The sequence below is a fragment of the Conger conger genome, chromosome 3 (assembly GCF_963514075.1).
Source record: "Conger conger chromosome 3, fConCon1.1, whole genome shotgun sequence".
In the NCBI taxonomy this organism is placed as follows: domain Eukaryota; kingdom Metazoa; phylum Chordata; class Actinopteri; order Anguilliformes; family Congridae; genus Conger; species Conger conger.
Window position 1 is genome coordinate 38666156 of NC_083762.1, and position 17762 is coordinate 38683917.

The 17762-nt window shown below is 39.7% G+C and overlaps 1 protein-coding gene across 1 annotated transcript in view; it reads left to right on the plus strand.

The window, feature by feature from the left end:
- The first annotated feature begins 349 nt into the window (after nucleotides 1–349).
- Nucleotides 350–17762, plus strand: part of stk39 (serine threonine kinase 39) — a 71957-nt gene continuing 54544 nt past the window's right edge. The window contains exons 1-9 of the mRNA XM_061235706.1: nucleotides 350–462; nucleotides 5358–5470; nucleotides 7557–7665; nucleotides 9952–10093; nucleotides 11618–11673; nucleotides 14144–14253; nucleotides 16207–16308; nucleotides 16739–16872; nucleotides 17691–17739. Of these exons, the coding sequence (XP_061091690.1) occupies nucleotides 357–462; nucleotides 5358–5470; nucleotides 7557–7665; nucleotides 9952–10093; nucleotides 11618–11673; nucleotides 14144–14253; nucleotides 16207–16308; nucleotides 16739–16872; nucleotides 17691–17739 (921 nt within the window). The 5' untranslated portion in view covers nucleotides 350–356. The remainder of the gene's footprint in view (nucleotides 463–5357; nucleotides 5471–7556; nucleotides 7666–9951; nucleotides 10094–11617; nucleotides 11674–14143; nucleotides 14254–16206; nucleotides 16309–16738; nucleotides 16873–17690; nucleotides 17740–17762) is intronic.

Sequence of the window (17762 nt, forward strand, 5' to 3'; positions counted from 1 at the left end):
TGGTTTTAATTATGGTGGCGATCAAATTAATGATCAGTAATAGGCTACGGACATACCGATTATTACAAAACACTTGGCCGACTTAAATAGGCTAAATCATGCAAATCATTTCAATGTATAACAAATAAGATATAAAATAATAATGAATTGATCCGTGGGATACACGCTGCATCATTGCCCTGACACATTTTATGGATGAATGCATATCGGCTAGTAGTGAGTCCACATAACTGTGAGCCTGACAGCAGCTGACACTGCACTAGCCTGAGGAGGTGGAGGGAAATTGTTGATACTGTCTGAGGGCGCTATCTAGCTAGCCAAGTAGCCTACTAGCTCAATAGCTGAGCAGCAGCATCATGGCGGAGACGACCATATCTCCGGTATACGTCCAAAATCCGCAACCAGTGCCGACAACAAGCTGGCCAATTACCCGGGAGTCCTATGAGCTCCAGGAGGTTATCGGTTAGTCATTACATTACCTACAAGCTCGACTGGTGTAATTATGTCTTACTTTAAAAGTCCGGTGGTTATCAATAAAATGACGATGATGGCCTACCGGCTTTATCGATGCTGAAGCCGACCTGTTCTGTAAATTACAGTGTAATGCGGCAAGCCGCATTATTTGACTCGTTTTAGATGACAGCTGGAACAGTTAGGACGTGTCAGAAACACGAAATAGGCTAATTTTGCTTAGGAAATAACCTGTCATTTTCCCACAGATATTCGCATTAACGTTACAGATAAGTTGCCGTTTTTTTTCCGAAGCATGCTCTTCTATGGCACGTATCCAATAAGCTACTGTAAGTTACAGTAGCTGTCTATAGAAATGTAATTGGACAAATTTTTAGCTAAATAATGCTTATGGAATTAGCTAAATATTGTTTGTATTTAATGTACCCCTTTGTCAAGCAGACTACAGAATATTGTAACTTTGATTTAGCACTAAAATAACTAGCTATGATGTCTAACAGATTTGTTGTGCATAACTTGTCTGTAACGTTAGCCGGGATAGCCTGCTGTAACCTATAATGTATGCAGAATCTGTTATTGTTAAATTATTACACAATTAAATAGGCCTAGCTATTATTATAATACGCTTAAAATGTTTTCCGAGTATCTTTAAATGTAGCCTATTGGAAATTCGCTCATTTGAAATTATGACGTTGTTGTAGCTTGGCTAATTTGGGCAAACAGCATACCATACAGTAGATATCACTGGTCATTTCGTTCTTTAATTTTGATTTCGGATTATTTGTGAAGCGCGCTTAACACGAAATAATTTCATCACCATGGCGCTTCTTGCCATGTTTCTGGAACTTTCGTGTCCTCTGCTGGCGTTTAGGAGAATCGCCTTTATGAAAAGTGTTTCGTTCAGATTGTCAGATTGTCGTAATTCCATTAATACAAATGTATCAATTACCCTCTACGTTTACAAATACATTTTATTCCAGCAATTAATATTGAATATGGAATAATTGTACAACAGACGTATCCAATTGATACATTTGAAAGAGATACTCTTATAGTGAGTGCAGGTTGAGTTATATACAGCAAAAAAATAATGAAGAAAAAAGGTTGCATATAATAAAATATATATTATTATCTGTGTTGTTTATGTTCAAACATATGGGAAAACCATATACTTTTATTTCAATACATTATTCTCATGTGTTAATCCTTTTTTTCTGAAAATCATGTGTCAAGATTATTGCCACCCCTAGCAGTTATTGTGAATAAAATCAAAACGAATTTACTGAATTTAGTGAATCAGTCTCAAGGAACTATTGTGTATGAAAATGAGGTAACGATCATACAAAACCGATCAATATACCAATCAAAACCAATACAGAATCCATCGCCATGGGAAAAGCCAAAGTACCATCAGTACAAAGTTACCTTCAAAAGTCTGGTACTGTGTGCAACAAAAAGGTCAAAGATACCACACAAATGTTAAACATATGGAATGGTTGCAAACTTGCCAGGAAGAGGACGCAAGTACAGTGAGGAACATGGTGAGGGAGGCAGGATCAAGGTTCTGGAGTTTGCCAAACGTCATTGGAATTATGATTGGAAGAGAGTATATGGTCAGATGAGACCAAAATTGAAGCTTTTGGCCATAAACACCATACCACCTAAACATAAATCCACACAGAAATGGTTAACATCCATGTTCTGCAATAGCCATCTTAGTCTCCAGGCTTAAATACCATCACAAATATGTGCTCTGCACTGAAGAGGGGTCTATAAGCACAAGCGCAAAGATATCAATGATCTTGCAAAGTTTTGCATGGAGGGTTGGTCAAATGGTCAAAATTCCCAACAAATGATGGGAAAAAACTCACAGTCATCATCATTGCTAGGGGTGCCCATAATTGTGAAACCTGGTTTTGGTGAAATATTTTCTTATTTAGTTGAATCCATTTAATCATTAATAAAGCAGCAATAACTGTATTATTTTTTAGTTTACAGTTTACTTTTCTTGTCTGCATATTCATCTGTGGATCTTTTTCTTGCAGCCAATTTGACAAACATCGTTTTACTAAAATTAGTTGTACTTGAATATGAATTGTACATGAATTCACCCAGATTCAGCGATGGTTATCATAAAGATTTAAAGGCATACTCTGCAGCATTTCTTTCCGTGCTTTGCTCCTGTGTTTACATACAAAAAGGTCTACATTCGCAACCCCACCTACACCCAAAAGATTTCTTTTGGTAGTTTGCAGCTCCATTGCAGACTAAAATGTGATAGCCATGACAGTAATGAGCTAAGAAATCACAGCCTAATATGATTGGTAGCCACAGTCTAATATGGTAGCTAGCTTTAGTAGCTAGCTATTTCACTGGGAAATGCAGTAATAGCTGCATTCATAGCAGTCAGACAGTTAAAAGTATTCCAAAATGCTTGACTGACATATCCAGGAAAAAAACATATGCAGAAAAGTTACAGGTCAGCTAACTTTACTTTAACTAAAAGGTAGTGGTGATTGAATGAACCAACACTAGCCCCTGCTGCTAACACCAGTGAATTTCAGTCTGCTCTAGCCTGCCTGGAAGGAGCACAGTTCTGTCAAATAAACTCACAAACACATCAAGTCTTTAAAAGTTTGGGAGTGTTTTGGATTTAGGTACAAGCTCTCTGCCCAGGATAGGAAATAAGCTGGTAGAATCTCCTGAAAATATAAGCAGTAGTACTGTGCAGTGGGACCCAGCTATATTGGCCAGCCAGCTGATGTACAAAACGGAATTTAGTTTGCTAATAACCGCAGCTACCTAATTTTACCAACGCTGGGCAGCCACTTGCTTAATTGTTAGCCACAAGGCTATATCTCGCAAACCCAGCTCAGCGCTGTAGTAGTCAATCCATACACGTCTCTCGCACTTCCTCCTTCTATTGGACCATAGAGTGTACAAGTTCAGCGTATTGAACACATGCTTTTCAGATACAACACAGAAAAAAAGGCCCTCGCCCTGAAATAGCATTATTAGAATAACAAATACAAGTACATAAACAAGGTATTGGGGAGAAGTGAACACAGACACAGTTTGTCAGTGTATCATAGTAATGACTGAGCATGTTTGTTTTATAATATTTTCAATGTGAAAATCCTGCATAGTATGCCTTTAATCAGCCTGAGACATCTGGTGGCGTGTTTTGCCTCAAAACATGTTGCTACAGGAAAAATTCATTTCTCGGCAATAAACACAAGCTCTTTGACATTAATATTCATTGTACAGTCAATAGCTGGCCTGCCTGGCAAAGCCATTCGTACACATGCTCTTCTTTGTAATTTGGGCCGATAATGGCTCCCAACTCCTTTTTCTGCCACCTGCAGTTGGCATGGCATGCAGTTTCATTTGGTCTTCCTCACTGTGAATATTTAGCCCACATTGTACAGTGCAGTCTGCTGACAACAGCTCCTCTGCCTCAGTGTTTTACAGCTCTGCATTCTGGGGCCATTTTAAAGAACTGCTTTCAGTCCTGAACTTTCCTATGTGACTATTCAGCCATTATTTAGGCATTCCTATTCTGTAATCTTAATTTACACTATTATGTGATGTAGATAATATACATTTGTGTATTGTTCCTATTGTGTGGAATTATAAACCCATTATGAAAATAACCAGCAAGTCAATGCAACATAAAAAGCTTGATGACATAAGTATACTGTAAATCATAAAAGGCATGTAGGCTAAATGAAACAAACAAACAAACGGTTAGGTTTGACATAACACCAAATAATAATACTATCTCACACTTTATCCCTGTTTCATTTTGTAATACTTTCTCTTTTTTTCTGGAGAATATAAATGTAAGTGTTTCAGTCACTGTTGTCATGTGTGTTTAGCCTTCAGTGTAAACAGGTAAGACTAACCAGAGGGTTGGTTGTGCATTCTTCAGTCTCCCCTTACTCAGGTGGCTCTGGTTAGTATTACAGTACGTATGATTCCATCACAATTTTGTTTTACTTGGTCGCAAATTTCAGAGAGGCAGAGCTTTTGATGATGAGAATGGTGACTTGAACATCTGGTTAGTCTGTAGTACTATCTATGGTAAGTTCTTCTGTCACTGTTGAGATGTGCAGTTTGCTACCTGTGTGATATTATGTTCACTTCGCCAGTCACTGTTGTAATGTGTGGATATCCACCTATTTAACACAGTGTCTCAGTCCCTCTTGTGATGCAGGGGTATTCACCTATTTAACACAGTGTCTCAGTCCCTCTTGTGATGCAGGGGTATCCACCAATGAAGCAAAGTGTCTCAGTCACTGTTGTAATGTGTGGATATCCACCTATTTAACACAGTGTCTCAGTCCCTCTTGTGATGCAGGGATATCCACCTATTTAACACAGTGTCTCAGCCCCTCTTGTGATGCAGGGTTATCCACCTATTTAACACAGTGTCTCAGCCCCTCTTGTGATGCAGGTTATAGCCACCTATTTAACACAGTGTCTCAGCCCCTCTTGTGATGCAGGGATATCCACCTATGCAGCACAGTGTCTCAGTCACTGTTGTGATACGTGCATATCCACCTATTCAACAGTGTCTCAGTCACTGTTGTAATGCAGGGATATCCACCCATGCAGCACAGTGTCTCAGTCACTGTTGTAATGCAGGGATATCCACCCATGCAACACAGTGTCTCAGGCACTGTTGTAATGCAGGGATATCCACCCATGCAGCACAGTGTCTCAGGCACTGTTGTAATGCAGGGATATCCACCCATGCAGCACAGTGTCTCAGGCACTGTTGTAATGCAGGGATATCCACCCATGCAGCACAGTGTCTCAGGCAGAGCACTGTGAGATGCGTAATGGCCGTCGGTGTAATGCAGACTCTATGCTGCTGGTTCCAGGCAGCGGGGCTACAGCCGTGGTGCAGGCCGCTCTCTGCTCCCCCCGGCAGGAGCGCGTGGCCGTGAAGCGGATAAACCTGGAGAAGTGCCAGGCCAGCATGGACGAGCTGCTGGTGAGCAGCGCGATAAAGGCGGGCTTCTGTTCTCTGTAGATACCTCAGGGCCTTTCATGCTTATTTAATCCCCTGTTCCCTTGTTGTGTGTTTATCATTGTGCATAGAATAGGAACTGCTCACAGACACAGTGTGACAGGGCTGGGGATGGCCCTTTTTGTTGGTGAACATCCCCCTGGCCAAGTAACTGTGCCTCCATGTACTATATTAAAATGGAGGCATGTTGGTTGAAACTCCAGACGGCGTGTACACTCACTGAGCACTTTATTAGGTATTAATTAGACTTAGACTGCTGCTGTAGCCTGTCCACTTAGAGGTTTAAAGGTTTTGAGGCAATGTGTGTTCAGAGATGCTCTACTGCATACTGTTGTAATGTATTTGCGTTACTGTCACCTTCCTGTTAGCTTTTACTAGTCTGGCCATTCTGCTCTCATGTCTCTCATTAACAATGCGTTTTTTCCTGCTGCTCACTGGATGTTTTTATTTTTTGCACCATTCTCTGCAAACTCTAGAGACTGTTGTGTCTGAAAATCCCAGGAGATCAGCAGTTTTCGAGATACTCAAACCACCCTGTCTGGCACCAACGATCATTCCACAGTCACTAATTTCTTCCCTATTCTGACATTTGGTCTGAAAACAGCTGAACCTCTTGACCATGTCAGCATGCTTATTTAGTTGCTGCCACATGATTTGCAGATTAAATATTTGCACTAACACGCTGGTGTACAGATTTACCTAATAAAGTGCTCAGTGAGTGTATATCTGAGCATCTTTCACATCGGTCACATCATTTCACACACAGTGGCAGGCAGGTGGGAAAATGGTGTCTGCTTATGACAGGGATCAGCAACTCTGGCCCCAAAACCAGGAGTTCCCGGCCCTCGAGGACTGTGAGTTGCTGATCCCTGGTTTGTGATGTAGGTTTTGTATAATGAATCCTCGTTCTTTGTAATGTAGTGAATGTATAAGCGATACTACTGTAAAATTTAACAGAAAGTGACCCTCAGTACCTATCTCAGCAGGCCAATTTGCAACAGAAACCACATTACAGGAATCTGAAGAGCGGTTCATACTACCTCTTTCGAAATGTTCGGTTCAGAGTTCAGATGCTTCGCATTCTGTTCAGTAACACTGCAAAGAGTGTGGGGCCTCCACCCCAAGTTCTGAAACTTTGCTAATTTCTTAGATAGAAATTACATGCACTGCTTGTTGAAATGAATAATAATCAATGGGCCTCATGTAAGAACCACTCATATGAACAGATCTGTTCTTAAATTGCTTAAATCTCTTAAAACGAGTGATTTAAGAGAACTTGGCACATTCAACAATTTTATCTTTTAGATGTAGATTTTGTCTTCTGTAGGAACAGCATTTACGAGTGGTCCCGACCTGGGTCCTATTTCAAATAAATCGCTTGAACAGTCTAGGATGATTGGATGCGTCTTGTGTCAAATTTTCTGATTAATTAAATTTGGCCTTACTCCATTTCATAAATGTGAACTACGATTTCATTAGTGAATCAATCATTGTATCATCTCGGATAACTGCGCTACCCGCTCTGCTATAAAGGGCAGATTAATCACTTGCCAAAAACTGGATCATGCTCCTTATATAGACAAAGTGAGGCGGGGCTCTGCCCACGTAAAAATTGAGGAATGTGGGCTATGAGTTCACATAATCTCACTCACACATCGTGTGACTCCCTAGTGTGGGAGAGGTGACACTTCCAGGATTTCAGGATAAAAAAGAGAAAATGTATCAACTTTTCCACCAGGTTTATTTGCCATATTATATTTCGCCAGAAATCAGGTATCAGTCATCCCTTGTTGCTGTTAATCCCATTTGTCATCTCTCTGAAGGAACCCACCTACAGAACGGTATATACTGTATTATAACAGATATTTTGACTGAAGGTGAGTTTGTAGTGGCACCCTTGTATGAGCCCGTTGTACTAAAAAAGTACGATAAATGTTCTTGCATGAGGCCCAATGTGTAAGAAATAGAAAAACTCAAGTAACCAAGCGTCATTGAGCCTAGGTTGAACAGAGTCCTGTGAAATGAAATACATTCTCCTTTCTCAATGCAGAAAGAGATTCAAGCAATGAGCCAGTGCAGCCATCCCAATGTTGTCACATACTACACCTCATTTGTTGTAAAAGATGAGCTGTGGCTAGTCATGAAACTTCTAAGTGGAGGTAAGCTTTTGCCTTTGCCTTTGCCGTTTTCACATTTGAATTAACTATTTATTTTGTCACTAACCATATATAACTTGCCATAGACATGGCTTTCTAGTGTCATTGTAATTAAAGTTTGAATTAGTCGATTGATGTCTGAAGAACACTTAGGAAGTAGAAGTGGAAACAATGAGCGAGACTGGAAATGCAGATTGATATCTCGAAAGCACTTGGAGCGGCACAGCGTTTAAAAGCCTTGAAATCCTTTGTGTTCAACACTTTATCATCACAAGAATATTGCACCGATATTACATTTTCTGTCCATATCTGGGCACTCATATTTTACGAGTAACATTTTCTTGATTTTTGGACTGGTCGTTGAGGCAGACTGAGTTCTGCTTTGTGGGCTCTCCATCCTTGGCTTTGTGTGTGTTCATGCATTGTGTGTGTATACACACTGCGAATTTGAAGGTGAAATTGGTAAAAATGTGTGAATAATGACTAAGTAGTGAAATACAATGTGAGCATAATTCCGATTTACAAAAGTTCAGCCTTTGTGCATTGTGGCTAGTGAAGGCCTGAAAAGTGTATATGCTATTTACTAAACATTTGCAATGAAATGTTTACAGGCTAATACAGTAACTTCTATTGGACCTGTGCTGTGCACATACAGTAGTTAATGTTCATTGACTTCCAACAAATAAGTTATATAAAAATATGTGGTGTTTATATGGTAAAGTTAAAAAAAAGTGGGTCCAAACAATATAGTTGCTAATACATAACATTATTCATTCAAAACGTATTCACGTTCCAACACATAATGCAACCTACTCAAGATTCTCTTGTTTGTGTTTGCAGTTCTGTATGAGGCATTCCATGCCAACTCCAGGAGGTGGATTTTTTCTTTTTTGTTTTGGTAGACAATGAAGAGATATAAAACTCCTGAAAATTTGTTTTGTTTTGTTTTGCTGGTAGAGCCATTGAAAGTTCACTGGGTGTTGCAATAAAAAATGCATCGTGGCACCAAGTGTGATTTTTTGAGGTCCATAACTTTGTAAGGAAGAGCCGTACATGTAGATTTGTACATGTATTTCGAGTAGTAGCCTACATTTGTATGTAGAATTCATATCTGGCCTTAAAGCGCATGTATTTACTTTAATCTTATTTACTTTAAAAATTATTTTTTATTTCACTGTGGACCATTTTTGGGTGGTCATATCACCAGAATTAAACATTCAATTCACTTTTTACAACACAAATTGTTACAAAGCAGCTTTACAAAGAACCCAGGCCTGAGGCCCGCTCAGACCAAGCCTAGGCCTCCCTGACTAACAGGAAGAAACCTTGACCAGAATTCGGCTCAGTGGGGGAGCCCATCTGCTTCTGGCTGGCATTGGGCAAAGTGAGTTTGACAGCAGTATTATATATGATAGATAAAACATATCCTTTGTGTCACTTTATTTTTAAATGAGAGTCATCCGAGAGCTCTTTTTGTGAAGATAAATATTACTAATAACATTGGCTGAGATATGACCCATGGGAAATTCAATTTTTGGCACAATTGTACATTTTAGATTATAGGGGTGTTACAGGCTTGCAGCATGAAGCTCAGGAGCTTTGTATCTCATCATTGTCTATAACTGAAAATAACTGTGTGAATAAACATATCTGTTTGGATATGTAAAACTGGTACAGTGTACAGTTCTGGATGGATATGTAAAACTGGTACAGTGTGCAGTTCTGTATGGATATAGAAAACTGGTAGTGTGCAGTCCTGTATGGATATGTAAAACTGGTAGTGTTCAGTTCTATATGGATATTTAAACCTGGTCTCTATTTTTTCAACTTTTCTTCAGCTGTTCCTTTTGTAAAGCAATACATAATTACAGCTTTTAATGCTTGAATGGATTCAGAATTTCAGCAGTGTAATACATTTATAAAATGTTCGGTATTGCCTGTATAATCATTTCTTGGCACAGGCAATATGCTAATACGGCATTTTCTAGGCACTGCTAAATGTGACAGTCGGACAAGCAACTGCCCAAAGCCCTACCTTTATATTACTAGTTCTAGAAGAATTACCTCACGTCCTGTTCATTGCACCTGCTACCTGAGTCGGTTGGGCCAAGATATCCGAAGCAGTTTCTTTTCATTTTTCATGTTTAGCTGTTATCACATAAAACAAATTGTTATTTTGTTTCCTATGATATTACTGTTCGGTTTAAAGAGAGGAAATATTTTTGAATGTACAGGGCCTGGAAGGACAGCCACAAAGCTTGGGAACTAAATGCAAGTGTTTCCTTTAAGGGTCCATGTTGGATGTAATCAAACACACGGTCACCGGCGGAGAGAACAACAATGGAGTCCTGGATGAACCTATCATAGCCACCATTTTGAAAGAGGTATTAGAAGGCCTGGATTACCTGCATAGAAATGGGCAGATCCACAGGTAATGGTATTCTATGGCTTTTTGTAGCTTCACTTTACTTAATGTGAACAGTGGTCTTGAGAGTGCCTTCAGCTTTTACAGAAGTCTGTCAGCAAATAGCAAGTATTCTGATATGTTCAGTGGATCCTGGTATCTGTATGAATTTCATTAAATGTATGAATCACTTCAATACATTATTCCCTTTAGTAGCCCTACATGCAGGTAATACCAGGACTGTCCATGAAATATACAGCATATGAAAGTATTTTGACATTAGGTTTATTCTCTGAATGTGACTTGAACAGAATGAGAGTACTCTTGCACAGACACCTACAGTATGTCTATGTCTTTGTACAGTGAGGTCCGTAGGTATTTGGATATTGACACAATTTTAATGGGCTGTCATCCCTACCCGAGTCTGCACTTTAATTTGAGGGTATTTGCACCCCTATGAATCGTAAAGGAAGCCCTGTGAAATTGTGTCACTGTCCGAATACTTGCGGAACTCACTGTATGTCAGTGTTATCTTTGCTGCTGTGGACACTGTTTTCACAAATGAACACAGGTTTGTTATCAATTATGATATCGGAGATTATTTAGAAAAAAATGCTTGTCAACACAAGTAATTATGATGCATTTAGAAGGAAGCGTTTACTAAGTGAGACAGAGTGCCGCAATAGCTCCTCGGTTCACTGCCCACATTTGGACGTAATTTGTTTTGCACAACACGCATCGATCATTAGGCTACACAACAGCAAACCTGCATATCAGCTCTCAAAAACATGAAAAGGCGATGCAGATAATCTGGATGCAAATTATCTCGCCTCTTTATGATGCACAGTACAGTATTGCGAAACGGGTCGGCTAATCGGTATTTCTATGGATATCGATCATTAAGAAAGAATATTTCTTTGCGAATTGAGCAAACGAAAAATAAGTTTAGCATAATTATGGTTTAAAGGGAAGATTTGTGCCTTGTCAGTTTCCAGCTCAACGGATTCCATTTGTTTCCATAAGTATTCCCTAATTGTGTTGTGATAGGATTATGTTATTTTACAGTTATGATTTTCTGATGTTTGTTCACAAGCCTTTATTGGGCATTACATTCAGAGCTGGTACTACTGTTGATACAAAGGTTTACTGCATCTAAATGCAGTTTTGCAACTGTTTTGAAACAGTGATTTTACTCAAATTATTTACATTCTCTACTGTAATGAGAACAAAAGAGAATGCTACATTTTAAGAGGAGGCTGCAGGAGTACTTGTCAATCAAATATTCAGATAAATCCATGCCTTTTATCAAACAAATGTAATGAAATGAGGTTGAGGTTGCTGTCTATTTCAAGTTGAAAAGCTGCTTTTGTTATAGGTAACATTATTTGTTCTGTACAGACTAATTAAGCTATACAGTTCAATGCAGCACACTTCACTGTTTGGGACATAGGTATGTTACCTGAACTGTTTTCTGTGTGTATGTGTGTGTGTGTGTGTGTGTGTGTGTGTGTGTGTGTGGGTGTGTGTGTGCATGCGTGTTTCTGTCCTCAGGGATGTAAAAGCTGGGAACATTCTTCTAGGAGAGGATGGTTCAGTCCAGATTGCAGGTGGGTGAATGACATTATACTAAACATTCACGGTGAACGATTTATTTCTTGGCTTTATAAGCAATGCATTTAATCCAGCAGTTATCTTTTATCAGGGCCATTTAATTAATGTAATACAAATATTCTTCAGTGCCTTGCAAACCGATATTTATGTTTCAAATTGTGAATGTTATAAAATGAATGTGTATGTATAGCTGGAAAATATAATATTGCTGTTATATAATATACACTCAGTGAGCAATTTATTAGGTTGACCTGCACACCAGCTTGTTAATGGAAATATTTAATCAGCCAATCATGTGGCAATAACTAAATGCATAAGAGCATGCCGACGTGGTCAAGAGGTTCAGTCGTTGTTCAGACCAAAAGTCAGAATGGGGAAGAAATGTGATCTAAGTGACTTTGACTGTGGAATGATTGTTGGTGCCAGACAGGGTGGTTTGATTATCTCAGAAACTGCTGATCTCCTGTGATTTCCATGTAAAACAGTTTCTAGAGTTTACAGAGAATGCGAAAAACCAAAAACATCCAGTGACCAGCAGTTCTGCGGGAAAAAACATGTTGTTAATGAGAGAGGTCAGAGGAGAAGGGCAAGCCTGTTCGAAGCTGACAAGAAGGTCACAGTAACGCAAATAACCATACATTACAACAGTGAGCAGAAGAGCATCTCTGAACACACAACTCATCAAACCTTTAAGTGAATAGGCTACAGCAACAGAAGACCAACAAGCCAAAAAAATAAGTCTAATAAATACCTAATAAAGTGCTCACTGAGTGTATATAATATAAAGTTCCTTTGGATTCCTTGAAGTGTATTGAATTTTTTTTGCTTGAATCACAATGCCCCCAATGACAGCCAAAGCAAAGTTGGCAGGTCGAAAACCTCTACAATGTCCTTCACTGCACACAAAGCACTGTCTTGGTTAATGAAACACACTCAAACTGAAATAGGCTCATATATTAAGACATTTTGACAGCACACTTAATTCTAGGAGCTAAAATGTATTATATACTACATAGTATGATTGCATGTCAACTTGAGGAATTGGATTTTGATCTTTGACAGATAGGAATCTCTTAGCTGATGACACCACACCACAGGTGTGTGGCGATCCACCCTAATTAAGGGTGCCTAGACTAAAAGAGTTTCTGTGAGTAATAAAGCAACCCCATTCCTAATTTCTTAAAAAATATGTACGTGATATTCCACAATGTTTGGCATGAAGACATATTTGGCTGCACTCCAAAATGTGGGATTTGTAATGAGACAGTGCACATGTGCTTAGATTTCATATTTTCAGCTTTTATTGAATGTGGATTTTTCCGCATTTTGGGCCTTATGTTGACAATTGTTTGGCCCACACATTATGGAGCATACTGTATATAGTATACTTATAATGCAACAAGAGACAAAGTATTCTCTTCAGTTTGGAACCTTTAAGCACTCACTTCAACATCCCAAGTTAATGAGTGAGTAATAAGTGAGTAATAATATCAATAAATAATAATAAATCAATAATAAATCATGTCCCTTTTGGGTCATATTGATTACAAAACATGGGGAGAGTCACCCTCTCCCTGCATTAAAGTGGGCTGCAATGCATGCACGAGTGAAGTAGCTCTTTTTTCAGATGGTCAATTTTATTTACAGACCTAGATCCAGGCTGGCCAATTTTACGCTTGGAGGCCCTGTGCATTTGCAGGTTTTTGCTTCAACCAATTAGCCTGGCTCAATTAGGTAATTAGCTCTGCACATCAAGGCTGGTTCACTTGTAGGTTAGACCCCGCTAAATTCTTACAGGGACACAAATCAGTTATCTAGAGACCATCAGTGAATGTAGCTAAATGCAAGGGTTAGAGAATATCATAGTAATACCTAACAAAATATGCATATCAATTAATAAGGGGTGGCCTGTTGTGTAGTGGTTAAAGTAAATGACTGGGACAGGCAAGGTTGGTGGTTCGAATCCCAGTGTAGCCACAATAAGATCCGCGCAGCCATTGGGCCCTTGAGCAAGGCCCTTAACCCTGCATTGCTCCAGGGGAGGATTGTCTCCTGCTTAGTCTAATAAACTGTACATCGCTCTGGATAAGAGCAGCTGCCAAATGCCAATATTGTAATGTAATGTAATGTCATAAGGAGCATTGCTATACCTTTGCCATGCAAACAGCTTATGAAATAATGTCAAACAAGTTATTCACCATTTGTAGTGGGATATTTGAGTATTTGTGAAGGAAAGCCTTTAGCTTTGTGAAGCTCATGGCATACAGTCTTTGTCTAGACTGGGTCACAGAGGTGTTTAATCAAGTCAATTTTGGGTGTTGAAAATCCTGTTTAAGTATCCATTTGTCCCTCTCAATCTTCAACTTGAAACCACTCTCCTTTTTTGCTGATGGAGTTTGTTGATGTTTGGAATGAGCTGTGGTTATTTTTGCCGCAATTGAATTTTATTTGTTGTTGGTTTCATAGATTTTGGAGTCAGTTCATTTCTAGCTACTGGAGGAGACGTGACACGAAACAAAGTTCGGAAGACCTTTGTGGGGACCCCATGCTGGATGGCTCCTGAAGTAATGGAACAGGTGTGTGTAGTCTGTGGCCCTTCACCACACAGACACCAATAATAATACCTGTGCGGCCCCGGACAATACTGACTCCAGTATTTTGTATCTTTTTTTTAAATTTAGCCTTTATTTCATCCGGTAAGTACTCATTGACATTATATAGAATATATTCTACATGAGACATGGTCAAGAGAACAGCAACAGTACGTCAATACAAAAATTATGCATTCGAAATTTGAAATGTTTTCTGTCATTATTAACGAAAGAGATTAAAAACACTGGAAATTAAAGGTACAATAGGTAATTTTGGATTTCTAACGGCCAAGAGAGGAATTGCAGCAACAAACACCCTCAAGCCACAAGACTCTTTATCCCTCCCCTTCTCTGTTAAAGCACTGACGTTGAAACCTCCCCTCGCCATTGGCTGTAGCAATTAGAACCAATTTTGAACCAATGAGCTTGAATTATTGTACAGCTATACAATATTTTGGAGTGTCGTTCTGTCAACTGTATATTTTGAAACCCAAAATTAAGGTCTATAAACACAGGCAGAAGGTGAGTCAACATGTCAGTGAGCCTTTTTCAATGATAGGAAGGAATTTTAAATGGTTTTGTAACAATTTTTGAATAGAAAAATCTTACCTATTGTAACCTTGGATTTATGTTGCAGTTCTTTGACCATCAATTTAAAGTTATAGTTCTTTATAGAGCACAATGTGGATCTTGATATCTATCATTGTAAGATCTTATAATTATAGATCTTGAGATCTATCATTTCTTATAGATCTAGGAAGCGCTTTCTAGGAAGAAAGTTGACTTCGGGCTGCCTTTTAAATAAAAAAAGGCGGAGAATGAGGGCCAGTCTACTTTCCTATTCAGTATGCAATGAATTCTGGGGGTGTAATGGTACACGGTTTTGAATTTACAGTTGCATTTATCCAGTGAAATTGCTTTAAGGTGTATTTCTTCACTTTGAAGGAGATAGGCTACTGACTCCTATAGGCTTCAAGCCTTCAAGGCTGGGCGGCCTGTAGCGTAGTGGTTAAGGTAAACGACTGGGACATGCATGGTCGGTGGTTCTAATCCCGGTGTAGCCACAACAAGATCCACACAGCCGTTGGGCCCTTGAGCAAGGCCCTTAACCCTGCATTGATCCAGGGGAGGATTGTCTCCTGCTTAGTCTAATCAACTGTATGTTGCTCTGGATAAGAGCGTCTGCCAAAATGCCATTCATGTAATGTAATGTCAAAGTCTTTATGCTAAGCTAACATGTTATGCACAAAAATGAATCTTGTTTAAGTCTGGGTTTTTAAGTTAAAACTGGGTAATCAAAAAATGATATTCCCCAAAATGTTGGTGTATGCATTTAAGCCATCGGGGAATAGAGCCATCTTGTGACTTTTGAATTTAAGTTCCACATGGTTTGCTACGAATACGGGTACTGTTACACCCCTAGGAATGGTGCGGTAGAAACTGAGTTCATGACAAATCTTAAAGTGGTAAACTGCAGACCTGGGTTCAAATAGTATTTGTTTTTAATGACTTTCTTCAACAAAAACAAAATCTTCATTTGACTAAGCTCTACTGGTGTATTGGAGCAAATTTAATGATACCAAAAACCCTGACCATCTGCTCCTCCTTGCAGGCTCAAATGCACAGGCAAGATCAATAGCACAGAAAGTATTTGAATCCAAAACAAATACTATTTGAACCCAGGTCTGGTAAACAGTGACAAAATAATATTCATGTCCATGTGACCTTTCTCAGTAATGCTACCAGTAATCAAATCCGTTTGGCTCATCTCAAGTACTGACACATGTACTCACATTTGTAAGGCATTTCTCAGTACTCACACGTAATCACATTCATAAGGCATTTCTCAGTACTGACACCAGTGATAATATCCATGTGGCCCTCAGTATGGACTCCAGTGACAATATTCCTGATATATCACAACCAGTGTGTTCACAGGTACGAGGTTATGACTTCAAAGCAGACATCTGGAGTTTTGGAATCACGGCCATTGAATTAGCCACCGGATCTGCACCCTACCACAAATACCCACCCATGAAGGTACTCAAGATCGCACCCAGAGATTTTGGGGAGTGGATAAGGTCTGTCAATTGTGTGTGTGTGTGTGTGTGTGTTTGTGTGCGTGCATGCGTGCACAACAGACCTGGGTCAAATTCGTAATTGTTTTGGATTCTTTTTCCAAGCTTAACTGAGCTTGTCTGGTGTCTTGGAACCTATGAAATACTCTCAAAAAGTGCAAACCCCGCCTTCTGGTCCTCTTGTTTGGCTCGGTTGAACCAGGCAAGATCAATCGAGCACAGAGAAGTATTTGAATCCAAAACAATGACGTATTTGACCCAGGTCTAGTGTATGGCTGCCTACTGTATGTGTGCTTGTATCTATGCACGTATGTATGCACATGTGTACATGTGCTTGTGTGTGCGGGTGTGCATATAGTCTGCACTCTTCTGTTCCTCTTGGCTTTTTGCAGGTCCTAATGCTGACATTGCAGAATGACCCGCCCACACTGGAAACTGGTGCGGAGGACAAAGAGATGTTGAGGAAGTATGGCAAGTCCTTTAGGAAGCTGATAACCCTGTGTCTTCAGAAAGACCCCACTAAGAGGTCTGCACTTCTCCACCATGCTTCCTCAGCCTATGAGCTCACACTGCCTAGTGCAGTGCCAGCTTTACTGACCCCACAAGTGGATGTGTAATGACGCCAAGTGGGGACGTCCCCACTTGGTTTACATGTCCCCACTTGGTTACCACATCGCATTTTTGTGTATGTGTAATGACCCCATTGGTCCCCAGAGTGTACACACACACTCGGTCTGATGCACACATGAACACAACAAACTCATTCTCACAAATAACAGTACAGGCATTCAGTCTCTCGCAGACGTGCACTGACACAAACACACAGGCACTCACGTGTACATACAAACTCACATACCAAACACTCACTAACACTCTCACACATACTTGCACAAGTGACACACGCATAGACACTGTTAATATATAAGGCAACACAAACTTCTCAAACCGTCTAGTGCAGTGTCACACTGACCCCAGATCCCTGCTCTCTGGAACGAGGATAGATCAAAACTCGCTATGAAGTTAAATTAGCGAATGGATGCTGTCCCGCAATTTTTCACTTTCTCATTTGCAGTGAATTCAGCTAAGTACAACGTTGAGAAATTTGAATTAAATCCTTTATGGCGTTTTATCTAATTACATTCTCGGCTTCGATGATCATAAGTGTGCACTGGGTCTCAGCAGGGTCATGATGAGCGAGGAAATAGTGCTGACGCCTTGGCATCTGCTAGCAAGTGCACTTACCGTACTGTACACCTGACCTGCTGTTAGAGCCACACTGTTATATAGCAGGATTCTTTGTAGCTGGTGTGTGGATTGATTGTCTTTGTCTCCTTTTGTCTTTAGGCCTACTGCTGCGGAGCTTTTGAAATGCAAATTTTTCCAAAAGGCAAAGGTATATAATTTATTCTCTCACAT